The 17,007-nt window shown below is 54.3% G+C and overlaps 1 protein-coding gene across 3 annotated transcripts; it reads right to left on the bottom strand.

Annotated features, from left to right (window-relative positions):
• Nucleotides 1–138: 138 nt before the first annotated feature.
• On the bottom strand, nt 139–16,752 carry Wdr90 (WD repeat domain 90). Of its 3 annotated transcripts, none has more exons than XM_087569254.1 (41): nt 16,459–16,752; nt 16,181–16,357; nt 15,987–16,095; nt 15,653–15,823; nt 15,304–15,401; nt 15,143–15,210; nt 14,665–14,774; nt 14,376–14,594; nt 13,926–13,994; nt 12,661–12,771; nt 12,432–12,577; nt 12,296–12,353; nt 10,795–10,913; nt 10,559–10,720; nt 10,352–10,482; nt 10,169–10,285; nt 9,559–9,794; nt 9,266–9,405; nt 8,966–9,096; nt 8,031–8,161; nt 7,609–7,770; nt 7,366–7,494; nt 7,117–7,232; nt 7,003–7,043; nt 6,694–6,825; nt 6,019–6,210; nt 5,687–5,784; nt 5,207–5,309; nt 4,935–5,056; nt 4,635–4,794; nt 4,363–4,553; nt 3,878–4,046; nt 3,678–3,789; nt 3,214–3,385; nt 2,078–2,200; nt 1,805–1,979; nt 1,565–1,695; nt 1,338–1,481; nt 1,155–1,274; nt 943–1,027; nt 139–596 (listed from the first exon to the last, which is right to left on the bottom strand). In XM_087569254.1, exons 5-41 carry the CDS (start codon nt 15,369–15,371, stop codon nt 439–441), a joined length of 4,851 nt encoding a protein of 1,616 aa, XP_087425380.1. In that variant the 5' UTR covers nt 15,372–15,401; nt 15,653–15,823; nt 15,987–16,095; nt 16,181–16,357; nt 16,459–16,752; the 3' UTR covers nt 139–438.
• Between the last annotated feature and the right edge of the window lie 255 nt (nt 16,753–17,007).

Consider the following 17,007-nt stretch of genomic DNA (forward strand, 5'->3'; position numbering starts at 1 on the left):
AGACCCAACAAGCTTCTCAGGTGGACAGGCCAGTGGATAGCAAGTCTGGACAACCGACTGGATTGTGGGTAGGGGCAAGGGTGCGCTCAGGCCCCAAGTGATGTAGAGATACAATTTATGGAACAATAAAACAATGTATCGATATGATAAATACCAGTTTTTATTTACTTAAACTGTACAAAATAAAAACAATAAAACAACCTTCATGTGAAAAACAACACAGTATGCCAAATCTTCTGTGTGAGGGGGGAGTGGTTCTTAGGCTCAAATCCATGCTTCACAGATTCTAAGCCAGTGCCACACCCTCAACCTCCTTAAATCTTTTCAGATTTCACCCCAAATTCCAAGCAATGCGGTTCTGAAGCCTGTCCCAGCCATCCTGGCTTGGCATACAGCAGTCCATAGTCTGGCTTTCCTGCCTATGATCCTAAGGGCAGCTCAGGGGCCAGTGACTTCCCACACAAGGATCTCGTTGTGAGCAGCTGTGAAGAGCAGCCTGCCGGACGGCGTGAACCTACACAGGTGTACTGAGTCATCGTGGCCTTCAAAGTCCTGGGCAGTCCCTGACACACAGTCTAGGAGCCTCAGCATACATTCTGCGGGTAGATGACAGGGTGGGAGGGCAAGGCATCACCCAGAGGAATTCCCAATCCGTGTCCCCTACATGGCTCAGTACTCTGACACCAGGGAACCTTGCTGAAGGGAGGAGGCCATGACATCTATGTTCCCAAACCTGCTATGGCTGAGGGTAGTCAAAGCTGCCCTCTCTCTGCCCCAGTGCAGATACTGCAGCTGGTGACTTACACCCTGCCTTTGATCTTAGGCATCCCTGTGGGGCCATGTCTCCACACTACTTACAGAGGGAGAGCCCAAACACAGAGGTGAAGAGTGGGTGAGCTAGTTTGCCATTCCCAAGAACACTGTGTGTCTACTAGCACTCACCAGCAAAACCAACCGCCATGAGCTGAGCCCCTGGAGACAGGCTCAAAGACATGGCAAAGAAGGGCAGAGGTGTCTTCTGTACCACCTGTAGGAAGACAGTGTGACACTGAGGTCTCCTGCTAGGGACACAGCCCAGGCTCTATGGCCTTATGACTGTGTGACACACAGTCCCTAATGCCCAGCTACAATGCAGCATCTGTGAGTACACAAACCTGCTTTTGGCGGAGGTTGTAGAAGACGACCTCTTCATGTGCACCAAGGCCCACACACACCAGTATCGCCCTATCCCAAGGGCAGAAGGCAGCAAGAGAGGGGGGCAGGAGGCCTGGAGCCTGTGAAAAGCAGTGTGAGTTGGGCAGACTCCAATTCCCACCCACTGCCCATGGGACTCTTACCTTTGAGACGGCAGGAGCAGGAAAGCTCAACCATTCCAGGAGCTCACAGCGGTCCCGGAGCCAGTCAGAGGCCCAGATGCTGACACGCTGGTCCGCACTCGCAGCCAGCCACAGTTCTACTCCCTCTACCCCTAGGTCTCCATACTGGGGGAAAGGAGGGGTGTGAGAACCTGCTGCTGCCCAAAGCACCCCAAACCCCTTCCCATCACCACCTGAGGTTGCCTTACTTCTTTGCTCGTGCTCTGGATAGCAGAGATGGGGGCACCCCGGTGGTCACTGAGCACACGGAAGGTCATTCCAGTGCAGGGGTGGCTGACAGCCACCAGTCCATCCTTATCTCCAGATAGGATGGTCTGACCTGTGCCACAGGGAGACTGTGATGCCATTCTGTGAGCCCAACCCATGGCCTGAAAATGTGGTGTAAGCTAATGAGGCTGGCACAGCGCTCTGTGGCCACACCTCCTCACCGTCAGTGGAGAAGGCGATGGCCGTCAGGGCGCTCCGGTGGGGGTGCATCTTGAGTTCCAATGCGGTACGAGAGATGCTGAAGACTCGAAGTGTGCCATCGCTGTAGCCTGCCACCACCTGCTGCTGCTCCGGGAGTCCACAGGACTGGGGCGTCCACGCGACGCAGAGGCAGCTCTAGTGCCGCACGCAGGGGGAAGGGAAAACCAGCATCTCCCCAGCACGGTGACAGGGAGCAGAGCACACGACCGGTCCCCCCAGATCTCTCCACCTACCTGGTTCAGCACCTGAAACTGGATCACCAGCTCCATGCTGGCCAGAGACCACACCCTCACGCTCCCGTCCTCACCACAGGTGGCGCAGTGAGATTCACTGGGGCTGAAGACCACCTCGTTTACCTGTGGGAGCCCGGTACGGTTGAGGGGATGCCCATCCGGACCTTTCCTACTCAGGCTGCCCACACAGGAACAACTGTCTTTTGCCCAAACCCACTTGACCCAACCACCTCCATGTGAGGTACTGGCTGCTCCCTAGACTTAGGGATGAATCCATCACTAGGACTTGGAAAACCACAGGAAACACTGACAGAACCTAAAGTACATGTGACCTTGTGTCTCCAGCAGGCTACAGACTGAAAGGAAAAGCACGAGCCACTCGGCTGTCTCCAGTGCGCACACTTGAGTGGCTTTGTGGCTTCTAATTCAGGCTGTTAATGTCTTGATGGAGAAAACATGTGTATCTCATGGGCACCACTGAGAATCAGGATTTTTGGAGACAGGTGGCACAGATGCCATGAACCAGTGAAATTCAGTGTAAACTGGTTGCATAAGATCTCTTGGAGAGAATCCAAGGTTAGGGTTGTTCAGGGGTCCTGGGTCCCGAGTGCCATTGCCAGCTCCTGGGCTCATGAGGTTCACATCACAGCCTATGGGCCTGGATCGCCTGCCTACCCTTAGTGCTAGAAAGCAGTCGGGACTGCCAGCACAGCTAAGGGCTCAAGACCCAAACTTTTGTGGGTGGGAGAACATACTGTTATTTGAACAATGGGAGACTGGCTATAGAAAAGACAGACAAACTGAGACACGGCCTGGATGAACCTGGATATCTGATGGACAATGAAGGGAGTCCACACAATGCCACGGGCACAATCTGTCACAGGTAAATCCAGATAGTCCTACCAAATGACCGGCCTGCCTAGACCTGACCACATCTGAAATACCCAGACCAGTTCCAACTACGTGTGAGCAGATCCAACCGGAACCTAGTAGGGCCGCTAGGACTCCACAGTAGGACCATGATGATGTCAGCAGATGATTGTGGTGGAAGAGGTGTGGGGCAGTAAACGGGCTTGCTGCCCTAGCCTACCCTGCCTGGGGAAATCCTGTCTCCCTTAACAGCCCAGTGAGCTCACCTTGGTCCTGTGGCCGCTGATGAGGCGGGTGCTAGTGCCCTCCGTCCAGTTGACATACCAGATTGTGCCAGCTGTGGTGCCCACTACACCCATGTCCATGCCGCTGTCGAAGCTGGCACTCACAACAGCCCCGTCCAGGGTCAGCTCACGCTCCATGAAAACAGAGCTGGATCTAAGAGAACAGGGATGGGAGTTTGAAGCTGGAGACAGGAAACTAGCAGGCATCAGTCTGGTCCTGTGCTCTCACAGGTAAAGGAACCAACTCGACAGAGACAGGAATTTTAAGCTTCTTTCTCCTTGGTCTGCAGCCTGCAAGGCCCACGCTATGCCTGAGTGTATCCTCAAGGAGGGGCCCAACTAATGACAAATTATGTAGGGTAGCCCTCAACTGAGAACTGTGCTACAGAAGTGCTAGCAGCCAAAACCCAGGGCAATATACAGGACAGAGGCCCACGGAGGCTCACCTGGCACTTGAGCCTTTTCGCCTCAACTCTGGCACAACCCCCACAGCCCAAAGGCGCAGCCTTCTTGTGTTACTCCCACTGACCAGTCTAGAGCCTGAGCACAGCAGCACTCCTAGAAGACAGAGTGGGTATGAAATGCCCATTTCCCACACTGCAACAGCCAGCACAGCTGGGGGATACATAGGTTGCTGGGCACTCACCAATCTCGCCATCATCAGCCTCCCAGGCCAGGAAGCAGTGGCCAGTGCCAGTGTCCCAGACACAGACCTGGCCAGAGCTGGAGCCGCAATAGAGCAGAGGGCTGGCCCCATAGCAGAGTGAGGTCAACTCGGACGCCCCCAGTTCCTCAGGGACTGGTTCTCGGTGTACCTGACAGAATACAAATGTGGCTGTGGGCCAGTGAGATTCTCAGGCAACCTGATTTCATCCTCTCAAGTTGCCCATTGAATCTCGGGGCTGGAGTGATGGCTCAATGGTTAAGAGCACTGGCTGCTTTTCCAAGGGATTCAGGTTCAATTTCCAGCATCCACATGGCAGTTCACAACTGTGTGATTCCAGTTCAAGGGGATCCAGCACCCTCACACAATGCACATACGGGTGAGACACCAATGCATATAAAATAAAATTTATATTTTATAATATATTATAAAATATATATTTTATAATAATACCAGCAGCCTGGTACCTGAAAGCTGGTATCTGTCCCTTGGTGCTGCAGGAGCCAGAAGGTGATGGCACTTGTGCCCACACAGATGAGCTCATTGGCATCCCAAGGGTTAAAGGCCACACCATGCACAGGCTCCAGGAGGCGAGTGGATGACAGAAGTTCATAGGTGGCCATGCTCCACAGGGCAAGGCTCCGGTCAGCATAGTCCCCTAAGGACATATAACTGGGTGTTGTCCAGCCACCAGGGCCCCAGAAGTCTGCCTTCCCTCTGCTTACTCAGGCCTACCTACCCAACGTTACAAGGAACTCATCATCTGGTGAGAACGCCACAGCTTGGACGGCTGTGTCATGGTGGGAAAGGAGGTGCCGGCAGAGGCCCTGGGGAACATCCCAAATTCGGATCTGGCAGCGGGCAGCTGTGTTGCCACAGCAGGAGGCAGAGGCCAAGACCTGCAGGCAAGAAGGTGAGTGGTCAGTGCAGACAGTTTCCATGCCTGCCCTGGCTGAATGGAGGGTTAGCTGGGATGTGTCCTTCATGCTGAGCCATGCTCTACTGTACACTGTGCCCTGGACACCAACAGGGTATGCACCTGGCCATCCTGGTTGAGTGCCAGAGTAGAGATCTCCTGAGGATGGCCAAGCCAGTGCCGCTGGGTGCCAGAATGCAGGTCCTCCACTACCACTAGGCGACCACATGTGTAGGCAAAGAAGCCTGTAGGCAAGGAAAATGCCAATATCCCATCACTGCTGGCAGTCAGACCTCATGGGGCTTTGGCATAAGAAGGGCAGACACCAGTGCCCCACACTCTAGAAGCTTTCAGCTGACACCCAGTATTTATTTGCTGTGGAAGACATACCCTACCTGTGTCAGGTCTCCAGACCATGTTGGCCCGCCCATTCCCATTGTAGCCCACCACGGCCTTCAGTCGCAGCTGCTCCCTGCCAACGGGAGGGAGGGAGACACTCTACAAGGAAGCATACCAGGAAGCTGGTAACCAGCATAGCTGGCCTCCAAAGTACACAGGTAAGCTACTAGGAGATCACAGAGAGTGATCAGGTAAGGACCTGGGGTGTAAACAGGGAGACAGGTGGGACCCAAGGGAGCCAGAGGAACTAGGAACTTGATGCCCCTGGAGAACTGAGGGGACAGAAAGGGGCAGCAGTAGTACTGGTAGTGAGAGACAGAGGTAGGATCAGCAGAACCAGAAAGCTGAGAATACATGCTACAGGATGGAGGCTGTGTGTGGGCAGGGTGGAGTGAGAATCACCCTGGGGAAGACTGAGAGGGGCCACATTCAGAGAAGACCATGTTTAGAAACCCCTAGTGTGGTGTGTTGCAAACCTTAACCCGTGTAGAGGTCTTATATCGAGCTGTGAAGTGCTTGTAGGAATCTGGGCGGGTTGGGAGCCCAGCCTTTCCACTCCGAAGGCTCCATTCACCTGAGAGAAGAGACCACAGGACAATGAACTGCCTACTGTGATCAGAGTTTCCTCCCGAGACACAAAGCCCCCATCACTGCTAGGCTGAGAGCTGTGTCCCACCCACCACAGGTATATCAGGATCCTCAGATTCCAGGAGGTGACCTCAACTCATCATCCAGAAAAGATTACTACAAGCCCCAAAAGTGTCCTGAAAGAGGCCTCCGTCCCTGCCTGCGGCCGTGGCTGACTTACTCATTTGGCTGTGGTGATTGGGAAGCTCGGCATGTGTCCAAGAGCTCTTTGCAGCCTCTCGAGGGGCATCCCCACCTCCACTGGCCTCCTTCTCCACCAGCACAGGTGGGGTCGGGGCCTGGCCTTGGAGGAATGCCTCAAAAACATGGTTCTCCTCACCAAGTCCCTCCTCATCAGATGTGGAGAAGGTGCCTAGGGTTCAGACCAACAAGAGGAGGAAAGAACAAAGCCAGAGTTGGTGGTACACGCCTTTAATCCCAGCAGTTGGGAGGTGGAGACAAGTAGATCTCTGAGTCTGAGGCCAACCTAGCCTATATATTGAGTTCCAGGACAGTTGGAGCTGTCTTGAAAGTGAGACAAATATATAAACATATATAGTATTTACTCCAGAGCCTGCTCCTCCCTGGCTCTCAGTGAGGAGACTCATTTGCCGTTGCCAGACACTGGCTGGACATCACAGTGTGGGATTATCCAACACAGGGCAGCCCCAGCTGCCAGGTATGTGCTGCGGGCAGCAACGGGCTACAGCTCCCCGTGGGACATAGGAAGACACAGATACAGTGAGAGCCTGTCTTGAAAGAAAAAGGGAAGAAAGGAAAAACAGCTTCCTGGCCTGTGCCCAGGCACACCCCGTGACCACACACACGAAGACCCATCGAGGACCCCAGCCCCTACCAGTACTGCCTTCAAGGAGTCTGTCATGGGTACTCCGTGGGGGCAGTGATGCCTGAGATGGTACAGGCACTTGCTGCCGAGGGAGTCCACTGGCCCTGGATGCCAGGTCCTCCAGATGTCGTGCATTAGAGCCTAGAGATAGAAAGACCATGTCAGGGCTGGGTATCAGATATGTCCCGCAGGGATAGGCAGGCATAGGAGAGGAGATGCTGCCGCCTGAGCTACAGGGCCACAACCCGGTCAGCTCCACACCAACTAACACCGCCATGCAGCTAAGTCCGCTCTTCCAGCTAAGTCTGGATCACTCACCAGCCTCATGCACTGGGCATGCCTCAGGATCACTTCCATCTCTGAGAACAAGAGAAATGTCAGGGGTCAGCCAGCAAAAGGCCCATGAAGACACGGTGAAGGGGAGACACTTGCCTCTCAGGGGTGGCCTGCACGTCCCAGAGGAAGATGGCATCTCCCGCACTGATGAGCTGCAGCTGATCGGGTGTGAAGGCTACAGCATGCACAGGCTCTGAGTGGCCAATGTATACCTAGGGGCAGTGAGCACCACATACAGGGACCCAGAGCACACTGGGGATTCTGTGCTCCAAGTCTCCAGGTATCCCCAGGGTCTCCTCAGCCACCCACGGGGAGCTGTAGCCCGTTGCTGCCCGCAGCACATACCTGGCAGCTGGGGCTGGCCTGTGTTGGATAATCCCACACTGTGATGGTCCGGCCAGTGGCTGCCACCAGCAAACGAGAGTCCTCACTGAGAGCCAGGGAGGAGCAGGCTCTGGAGCGGACACTAGATAACTAGAAGGAAGTATTCTCAGAGATGTCCCTTTGTGGTGGAGCCGCTGGCACTAGGGCAAGGCTGCAGGGACAGGGAAGGGCTGGCAGGCCACCGCCTGTAGTGCTCCGACTCACCTCCCGGACAGTATGTCCTGATACAGCATCCAGTACCACAACCTTGTTAGAAGATGTGGACACCAGCAGATGGCCTGAGTTCCTGGGGCTGAAGCAGACGGCCACAGCCCAGTCTGGGTGGTTGCTGGCCAGGTTGAGGGTGCTGACATCAGCATGGAGTAGCTGGGGGCAAGCGACCACTAGCCTTCAATCCAGGTTAGTGGGCCGCACCCAGGGTTAGGGAAGTGGCTTCAGGAGCCCCCACCGGGGTGTCTAGACATAACCCCCACACAGGAAGCTGAGCATCTGGAGAGCATGGGAGGCCAGGACCCTCGGCACTGTGGAGAGGCCCAGGACTGCTCCTGAGCAACTACAGCCCCTTACCCGTCCCGAACACTGCATACCTAGCTGGGCAGAGCCCCTGGCCTAGAGCTGACACTCACCTCATCCAAGGAGACCGAGTCCACAACTGTCACCATGCACTTGGAGGGGCCCACAAAGGCCAGCCGGCAGCTGTCTCCACTGACTGCCAGAATATTGGGGTTGGGGCGGCCATCCTGACATACCAAGTTGGCTGTAGCAGCATAGGGCAGGTGTCAGTGGGTGTGGTGGGAGACACTTAATCCCATCTCCCCTGCAGCATATACTGGCCCTCTGCAGCTTGCAGAGAGCTTATACTTCAGGTCTCACAAGCTGTGAGCACACGACCACTTGACCACTTGACCACATGACCACTTGGCAAACTAAGTCAAAGGAGGAGCACCGGAGGCATACATGCCCTTTCAATGTGTCTCTCCAATTGCTTTCCTAGTGCTAAGGCTGCCCACCTTCTGAAGCAGAATAGACACAGACCCTTACTGACCCTTGACTTGTAAGGAGGGCTCAGAGACCTCCTCCTTGGTGGGAGGCACATGGCACAACATAGACCCTGAGCATGGAGGTGATGGCTGTGCCCTGATTAGTTTTTTCTTTTTTTTGGGGGGGGGGTGGGTAAACTTAACACAACTCACAGATATCTGGAAAGAAAATACCTCTATCAGATTGGCCTGTAAGCAAACCTGTGGGAGCATTTTCTTGATTAATGACTGACTGATGTAGAAGGGCCTATTGGCAGTACCACTTCTGGGCTGGTCCTGGGTTGTGTAAGGAAAGCAGGCTGAGCAAGCCATGGGGATCAAGTCAGTAAGCAGCGCCCTCTTTGCGTCAGCTCCTACCTTCAAGTCCCTGCCCTGACTGCCCTGGATGGACTGGAAGCTGATGTGAAATAAACTCTCTTCCCAGCTGCTCTTGGTCATGGTCTTTATCACAGCCATAGAAAGCTTAACAAGACAGAGCTTCCCAGTGCCTTGGAACCAGTGTGAGTGGCTAGGAGCCTGACCTGCCACACGTAGAACGCAGCATCGGGAGACAGCACAGTTGTACTGGACTAGGGAGCCCTGAGAGCAGGAGCTGAACAGGAATCTGCCGTCAGGGGTGATGACCAGGCTGGTGATGGCCCCTCGGTGACGCCTGCACCATACATGGGACATTCACTGACCTTGGCCCCGGGAGCCAAGGTGTGGTTTACGATGGCACTGGCTTTCCTGCAAAGGGTCCTCCCCACATGGGATCCCACAGAGCTCCTCACTTCCATATTCACTGGTGGTGTCTGTAGCCCTGGTCCCCCGGAAACACTCACGTGTGTTCCACCAGGACTCCAGAGTTCTCCAAGCTAAAGGAACGTACAGCCCCACTGCTGAAGCCACAGAAGAAGTTTGGCATTGTGGGGTGGAAAGCAATGGCACAAGGCGCGTCCTCAGAGGATGAGAAGTCATACAGCTGGAGGGAAAAGGCCACCATGAAGGGTGGGTGGGGGTCAAGAGACTGCAAGGGACAAGTGTGCCCCACGTGATTTTAACACTAAGTTCCAGAGACTGGGCGGGAAGGACCCAATTCCCTGTGGCTCCCTGCTTGCCTTTTGCCATTCCCCACCTGCTGTAGGGTAGCCAGGTCCCAGATGCGGACAGTGTGATCAAGGGACACAGTGGCCATCTGTCCCTGGTTCTGTTCTGTAGAAAGTGCCAGCACTGGGGCCATGTGGGAGCGTGCCAACACAGTGTACTCCCGGGAGGGAACATCCAGGAAGCCCAGGTGGCCTGAAGTGGTGGTGGACAGCACACGCAGACCATCGGGACTGAAGGAGACTGAACTGACAGGGCCATCGTGTTCTGTGGGAAGAGTGGGTCAACAGCCACTGGGGCCCAGCAAGCTTGAAAGACGACTGCAGGAAATCTCAAATCACACTACCACACACTATGTGGGCACTGAGGTACCCAAGACACAGACCATTTGTTCCTCTGCTGCAAGGTCTCTGGGGTTCTGAGAGTGCCCACAGGCTACTGCCCCCAAAGACCCTGTGAAAGCAGCCTGTGGAGAGCAGTAGTGTTGCTAGGTAGCCAGACTCAGGGCAGCCCTCTCACCCCATGACTCACTGTCCAGCCCAAGAAGAGTATTAGCAAAGTCAGAGCCAGAGAATCCCAACCTTCCCCATGCCGGGGCCCGCTCTCCCCAACCTAGGGTAGATAGATGTCTGCAGTCTCACCAGTCTCTAGGAGCACTGAGGAAAAGTCCAGGGGCCAGAGTCGCAGGTAGCCATCCTCAGAGCCCACAGCACATGTGGTAGTAGAGACACTGAGGCTACTGATGGCAATACCGGACCCTGAAAAGAGCAGGCATCAGCACCGCAATGTGATGTCACTTCCCCAAGGAATGGGTGCCCACCTACCCATGCTGAAGTTCTGCTTCTCAGTGAGGGGAGCACCAGGAGGCTGTGCAGGCAGCAAGCGGCGGACGTGCCGCACAGCCATGCACTGGTGGTCAATCTCCAGGATGTGACCACTATGGCTGCACACAAAGCTGCAAAGGGAGGGTGGAGTGAGGTGAGGTACTCAGAGTAAGGGTGGGCTGGGTAAGAACAAAGGAGGGGACTCACAGCATGCCAGCCGAGGGCACGTGGTGGCCATCCAGCGCCTGTGCAAAGGCAAGGTCAGTGAGCTCCAGTGTACAGTACTCCCCTAGGTCTACAGCACAGGATCGAAGGACGCCACCCCGAAGTCGCCAGAGCCGCACACTGCCCCGCCCACATGATGCCATCCTGCAGGAACGGAGGGGTAAGTAACGTGGAGCAGAGGGGCTCAAGGCCCAAACCCTGTCCTAGTACCACATCACCTGGTTTCATCAAAACAGGCGATCCGGAAGGTGTGAACGTCAAAGTCAGTATGCACTTTTGCAAGAACCACTACCTCACCTCCAAGGCCCACCTGGTCTGTGCCCCAGACCACCACCACCTGCAACAAATGCAGAATGAACTCCAGGTACCGAAAGGAAGCCCCGCCAGAGCTCTGTCCAGCCCTGCCCTGTCAGGACTAGCTGAGCCCCCAGTCCCTCAACAAGCGAGGGCTTTCCCCTGACGTAGAAGTCAGACCCTGAACATCAAGTCTGCAGACTGCAGCTGTCTATAGAGAGAAGCAAAATCAGACCGAGGCTGACACATATCTCAGGGGTAGGGCAATTGGCTAACATGTAAGGCCCTAGATTTGGAGTCTCAGCATTCCTGGGGAAAAAGCCAAAGGCAGCCCCCACTGAAACAATGGGTCAGTTCAGAGCAGCTAAATGCCTACAGCTCTGGCAATACTGAATGTTTAAATACAGGTGTAGTGTAGGTAGCCTTGGCTGGCCTGGAGCTTGCTATGTAGACCAGACTGGCCTAGAGAACGGCCCGCCTGCCTCTGTTTCTCCAGTGCTGGGCTAAAGAATGTGGTAGCACAGGCCTTTAAACCCCATACTCCAGAGGCAGAATCGGACAGATCCCGGTGAGTTCAAGGCCAGCCTGGTCTACAGCATGAGTTCCAGGACAGCCAAGGCTACACAGTGAAACGCTGTCTTGGGGGAAAAAAACACAAAGCAAACAAAACATAAGAAAGCAATGTGCCATCAGCTCTTGCAAACCTCGATTCTCTTTTTTAAAAAAGCCTCTGTATGGTCCTGAGTTCAATTCCCAGCAACCACATGGTGGCTCACAACCATGTGTAATGGGATCTGATGCCCTCTTCTGGTGCGTCTGAAGACAGCTACATTGTACTCATAAACATTAAATAAATATTAAAAAAAAAAAAAAAGCCTCTGTATTTACTAGTGATGGCCTAAATGTATGTCTGTGTATCATGTATGCACAGTCCCAGCAGACGGCAGAAGTGGGCACTGGGTCCCCTAAGTCTGGAGTCACAGACAGCCTCCATGCAGATGTTTGGAACTGAACCCCAGAGGCCTCTGCAAAAAGAGCGAGTGCTCTTAATCACCCAGTCATCGCTCTAGCCGCCATCTTAAAGCAAGACATATGTACTACTTTAATGATCAGAAATAAAGACAAGCATTTTAAAAAGCAAAGGCTGAGCCAGGCAGTGGTGGCACACACTTTTAGTCCCAGCACTCAGGAGGCAGAGTCCCAGTACTCTGTGAGTTCAAGGCCAGCCTGGTCTAAAGAGTGAGTTCCAGAATAGCTAAGGCTACAAAGAAAACCCTGTCTCAAAAAACCAACGAAAGCAAACAATCAAACATCAAACAAATAAACAAGCCAAAAAAGCAAGCAAGCAAGCAAGCAAAGGCCGGCTGGAGCTCACCACCCAGGCGCAGGGCCCTGACTCCTGTACCAGGCTTATTGACACATTACCGTCCTCCCATGTCTGTCCTTGCCCACACCGCAGAGGAGCGCCCCACTGTCAGAGAAGCTGTAGGTGTGGAAGATGAGGTCAGCAGCTTCTTGGCACCTCCCACTCCCCTGCTGCCCTGACCCAAGGCTACTGCACCTGAGGGAGCAGATGGTGTGCAGTGGGCTCCTGAAGAGAGACAGGCATCCCCCAGTCTGGAAGTCCCAGAGACGCACCATGCTGGGAGGCTGCACTTGAGCTGAGGCTAGCAGTGTATCATTGCCATTAAGTGACAGGGCAGAGACCTTAAGATATATAATAAGGAAGAAAGGAATATAATATGGCCTGCCGGTTCACCTCTCCCCACCCAGGCCCAGGGGGCATGTACCTTGTCAGTGTGGCCAAGGAAAAATCTCTGCTGTCCAGTGTCAATCTGCAGGACGATTATGACCGCATGGCAGGGGTAAACAACAGCCACACCATCTTTAGTCCACAGGGCCTAGCATATGAGGGCCAAAACCAAAGTCACCCACAGAAACCTAGCAAGGTCCCTCTTGGCTACTTAGAAGGGGAGTCTGGTAGATACATGTATGCGCACCACACACAGAGGCATTTGGCCGCCCAAAGACACATCTGTGTCTGTCTCCCCCCGCGCCCCCAATCACAGGCATATGTGGGGAAGACAACTAAAGCCTCTTCACCATGAAAGGCTGGTGATCTTGGTAGCAAAAAAAAAATATCGGGTTGGGGATTTAGCTCAGTGGTAGAGCGCTTGCCTAGGAAGCGCAAGGCCCTGGGTTCGGTAAAAAGAACCAAAAAAAAAAAAAAAAATAATAAATAAATAAATAAATAAATCAAAGACCAGAGACCATGCCTGGACACGCCCACCATCCCTTTCTAATTGAGGCCTTTCCTAGAGGCCCACTGCATACAATGGAGCCAACTTCCCACATAGTACCCAATTCCAATACGTCTGGTCTGGATCAGTGAGATCCACACTCAGAGAAGATCTAAAGACATCGCCAGGGCTGGAGAGACAGCTTACTACTCTTGTGGGCGGAAGACTCACATTCTGCCCCAAGCTCCCACATGGTGGCTAACGGCTGCCTGTAAACCCTGTTCGGAGGGTCTGCTGCCCTTTCTGATCTCTGTGGGCTTCTGCACACATGCAGTGAGCATATGCATACACGTAAAATAAACAAATCTTTATGGGACTGGAGAGACAGCTCAGCAGTATAAAGCACTTGGCTTCTTTTACAAAGGGCCTGGGCTCAGTGTGTAGTAGCTTTGGCTGTCCTGGAACTCTGTAGACCAGGCTGGCCTCAAACTCAGAGATATCTGCCTGCCTCTGAGTGCTGGGTTCAAAGGTATGTGTCACCACCACCCAGATACATAAAGTAATCTTTAAGCTCTTGGGTCTTCGGGAACTCTTTAATCCAACCACTATCCAGCAGACCTTACCAAGTGAACAGGGGGCACCTATGACCCAAATACTCCCATTAGCCACAAGAATGAGAAGACGTGAACAGAGCAGGGTTTCTTGAGGACCATAGGAAAGAAAGTGCCCAAGACGGGACTAGAAATCTTTCCTTCCCCAAAACTTACTCATCCCACCCAATGAAAACTGTCCTGGAATCTGCCTCGAAGCCTCACCCATTGGGTGCTGTGGCCCCCAAAGCCGATGACTCCCTTGAGCCTCAGGACTGGGTCTGGGAGGAAGAGCTGAAATAGGAAAACACAAGGTGAGACTCGAGGAAGCCACTCTATTCCCTGCAAATGCCCCACCTCTGCTGCCTCAAAGGGAAAAAAAAAAAAGAAGGAAGGAAGGAAGGAAAACCATGGGTATGCGGAGCTCCTGCTAGAAGCAGTCTTCTGGCTACAGTGTAAAGTCTGCAGATACCCCAGGTCCTGACCTTTGACAATCTACGGCGTGTGACCCTTAGAATTGGCAAGAGGAACAAACCCATGTCTACTCAACAACAAGGCCTCTTGCTCAATGCATGGAGGATTAGAGGCCCATCTGCTCTGAATGAACCTCAGGAAGCTTAGGATAGCCAGTCCTTCATCTCACTAATGCCTAAATACCTTCAGATGGTCACTCACCTTACAGGAGCCAATGTCCTCAAGGGCCATAGGTACTCCAGACGATTCGTCGGCAAGAACATGTCTCCCACCGGCCTCCGTGTGTGCATGGGTAACCTCATCCCAGGCTGAAGGACTCTGGCCACGGATGCTGAAGGCACTTACACTGGACACTTCTGGATACTTGTAGGTCAGGCTGACCTCTGGAAGGTGTCTGGGTGCTGAAAGGACCTGGCATGGCTGGGATGGAACATGTGCTATCAGCACCCTAGGACCACCGGTCCCCCAGCCCTTTCCCAAGTGCACTCACCAATGGACATCTGTGGCTAGATGTCTGGGCCACAGGGGATCTACTGCTCAGCAAAGGTTTACCAAAGGCCACTGGATGAGGTAGACACCGTGACACATGCCCCAGGAGGACTACAACAGAGCAAAAAACCAGAGTAGAGCAGCAAGAGACCCGTGAGAATGCCAGCCATGGTGCGGGAAAGAACAGGTGGCTCCCCTCACCCCTCCTATAGATGCTACATCATAAACACGGCTGTCATTCTACCCTAGACCCTGGCAGGTCCTCTCCCAACAAGAAGCGTGGGGATCAGGTGCCACTTACATAGACCTTAAATATGATTCTAGGACCTCAGAGGACTACCAGCTAGGCCGTTTTCTGTGTCTAACCTCCAGGCTGTTCCAAGCACATACCACCTATGGTCTCCATGCTACTGATTCCCCACTCAGGATGCCCCAATACTGTTCCCACCAGGTCCTATGTATCCTGTAGAACAGCCCACCTGCCTCTGGAGGGGAACAGCTCTTCTCAACCTGCGTATCAGGTGCCTTTGAACCGTCACTTGGAAACCTCATGGGTGGAAAACACAGGCAGAAGCGAAATCAATATCTGGGGCCTGAAGGCCATCTGGCCCCTCACCACTTGAGGTCCAGAGCTACTCACCGAATGTGGATGTAGTGGTCATGCCAGCTCTCCCCTTTCGGCACCGGGAAGGCCATTTCTCGAGGCATAGGACTGACAGACAACTTTGCACGCCGGGCCTCGGTGACAGTGACAGCTACAATAATTAAGGCTATTCTAGATCAAGGGACACTTGTCCTATCTTTTCCCATCCCAGGCAAAATGTAATACCAAGTATCTGCCACTCCACCAGTACACCCCAATGTTCTTCCTGGAACTGGGAGCCCTGGTACATGGCTCTCCTCTGAAACTGGTGAGTGGTTCTCATCTACCCGCCAGCAGGAGGGTTCTAGCCTTCTGACTGGGATGGGGCATGAAGTGTGGGCCTCACCAGGGTCAAAGCACAGATCGCTGGTGTAGAGGTTTCTGACTAGCAGGCTGGCACACAGCCTGATGCTCTTGAGGTGGCTATAGTGACGGCTCAGGTAGAACATCAGGATGTCACGCAGGTCCAAATGTAGGCAGGTCCAGCGGGCACGAGGAGGAGCTACACCTGCCAGGTCTGCAGGACAGGTGCAAGGTCAGCACCTACCATTTTGTTGCAACCCTCTCAACCCCACCCCCCAGCTGTCCTCAGAGTCACACAAGCACAAGCCCAGATGGGCCTGTACCACCCCATTCTAGGCCTTCATTCAAGCTGTCCCTCCTGGACCAGGTGTCACCACCTCTCCTGGCTGTCTTAGTCTCGAAGACAAAGGGGAACTGAAGCCATGTTGCAGAGGACTTGAACTCCTTAAAGAGGTTGGAGAAAGACACACGGATGACCTGGCCGTCCTATGAGGCAGAGCGAGGCTATTAGATGGAGATTATGGGAAGAAGGCAGCCAACAAACACCCTGCCCTCTTTCCAAGCTGGGCACCTCGGTGGACACGTCCAGGTGGATGACAAAGTGCTTGGTGGGCAGGGGCCGGAAAAGCACATATAGGTACCGCCCAGTCAGCCCCAGAGACTGGGTGCTGGTTCTGGGGAGCTGGATGTAGTTGCTGGCAGATACGGACCCACGGATGCGATACACGGCGCTCTTCAAGACCTTGTCCTAGAAAGAAAGAGGAGCTGCAAACCGCGCAAAGCCGGAGGGCAGTCACAGTGCCCACTGGGAGATTTCTCAGGAGCAGGAAGGACCCCCGCAGTCAGTACCGTCACCACGGCCACATCTCCCTCTTTGCTGGACCGTTTCCACTCATCCATCCTGAAGTGTCTGAATACGTTGAGGAAAGGGTGCTGCCAAGCAGCAGAAGGGACGCCGCCTGAGCACCGGTCTTGGGCAGCGCGCCGCGACCCTCCACCTCCGCCCGCGGAACGGGCTTCTACATGAGGTTTAGTCACTGACGCAGCGGGGACCTCGGACCCGGGACTCCCGGGGCGCGAGACCCGACGGACGCGCGCGCCGCTACCTCCCGCCATGGCGCTACAGCTCGCGCTTCCCGCCTCAGCATACGCTGTCTTACGCAAAACACGCAGCACGGCGCCTAGCAACAGCCGCCTGGCAACGCGCGTCACTTCCGTCGCCGCCGCCGCCGCGACGCACAAAACTCCCGCGGCTGCGTAGCTCCCTATCGCCTAAAAGACCCCCACGTCTTGTATGGGCTCGCTCAGGACACTTCCACCACTGTTGCCTTCTGCTTGGGCCTCTGCAGCCACGCCCATCCGGGGCCTCCGTACAGTGCAGAGGCCGAACCAGCTGAG

The sequence above is a fragment of the Rattus norvegicus genome, chromosome 10 (assembly GCF_021556685.1).
Source record: "Rattus norvegicus strain SHRSP/BbbUtx chromosome 10, alternate assembly SHRSP_T2T, whole genome shotgun sequence".
Lineage (NCBI taxonomy): Eukaryota > Metazoa > Chordata > Mammalia > Rodentia > Muridae > Rattus > Rattus norvegicus.

Coding starts and splice junctions, on each gene's coding strand:
- Wdr90 (XM_087569254.1), bottom strand. CDS start 15,371: ATGCCTCGAGAAATGGCCTTCCCGGTGCCGAAAGGGGAGAGCTGGCAT. Junction 10,483..10,558: donor GTGCCCTCGGCTGGCATGCT/GTGAGTCCCCTC, acceptor CTCCCTTTGCAG/CTTTGTGTGCAGCCATAGTG. Junction 1,028..1,154: donor ACAACCTCCGCCAAAAGCAG/GTTTGTGTACTC, acceptor GTCTTCCTACAG/GTGGTACAGAAGACACCTCT.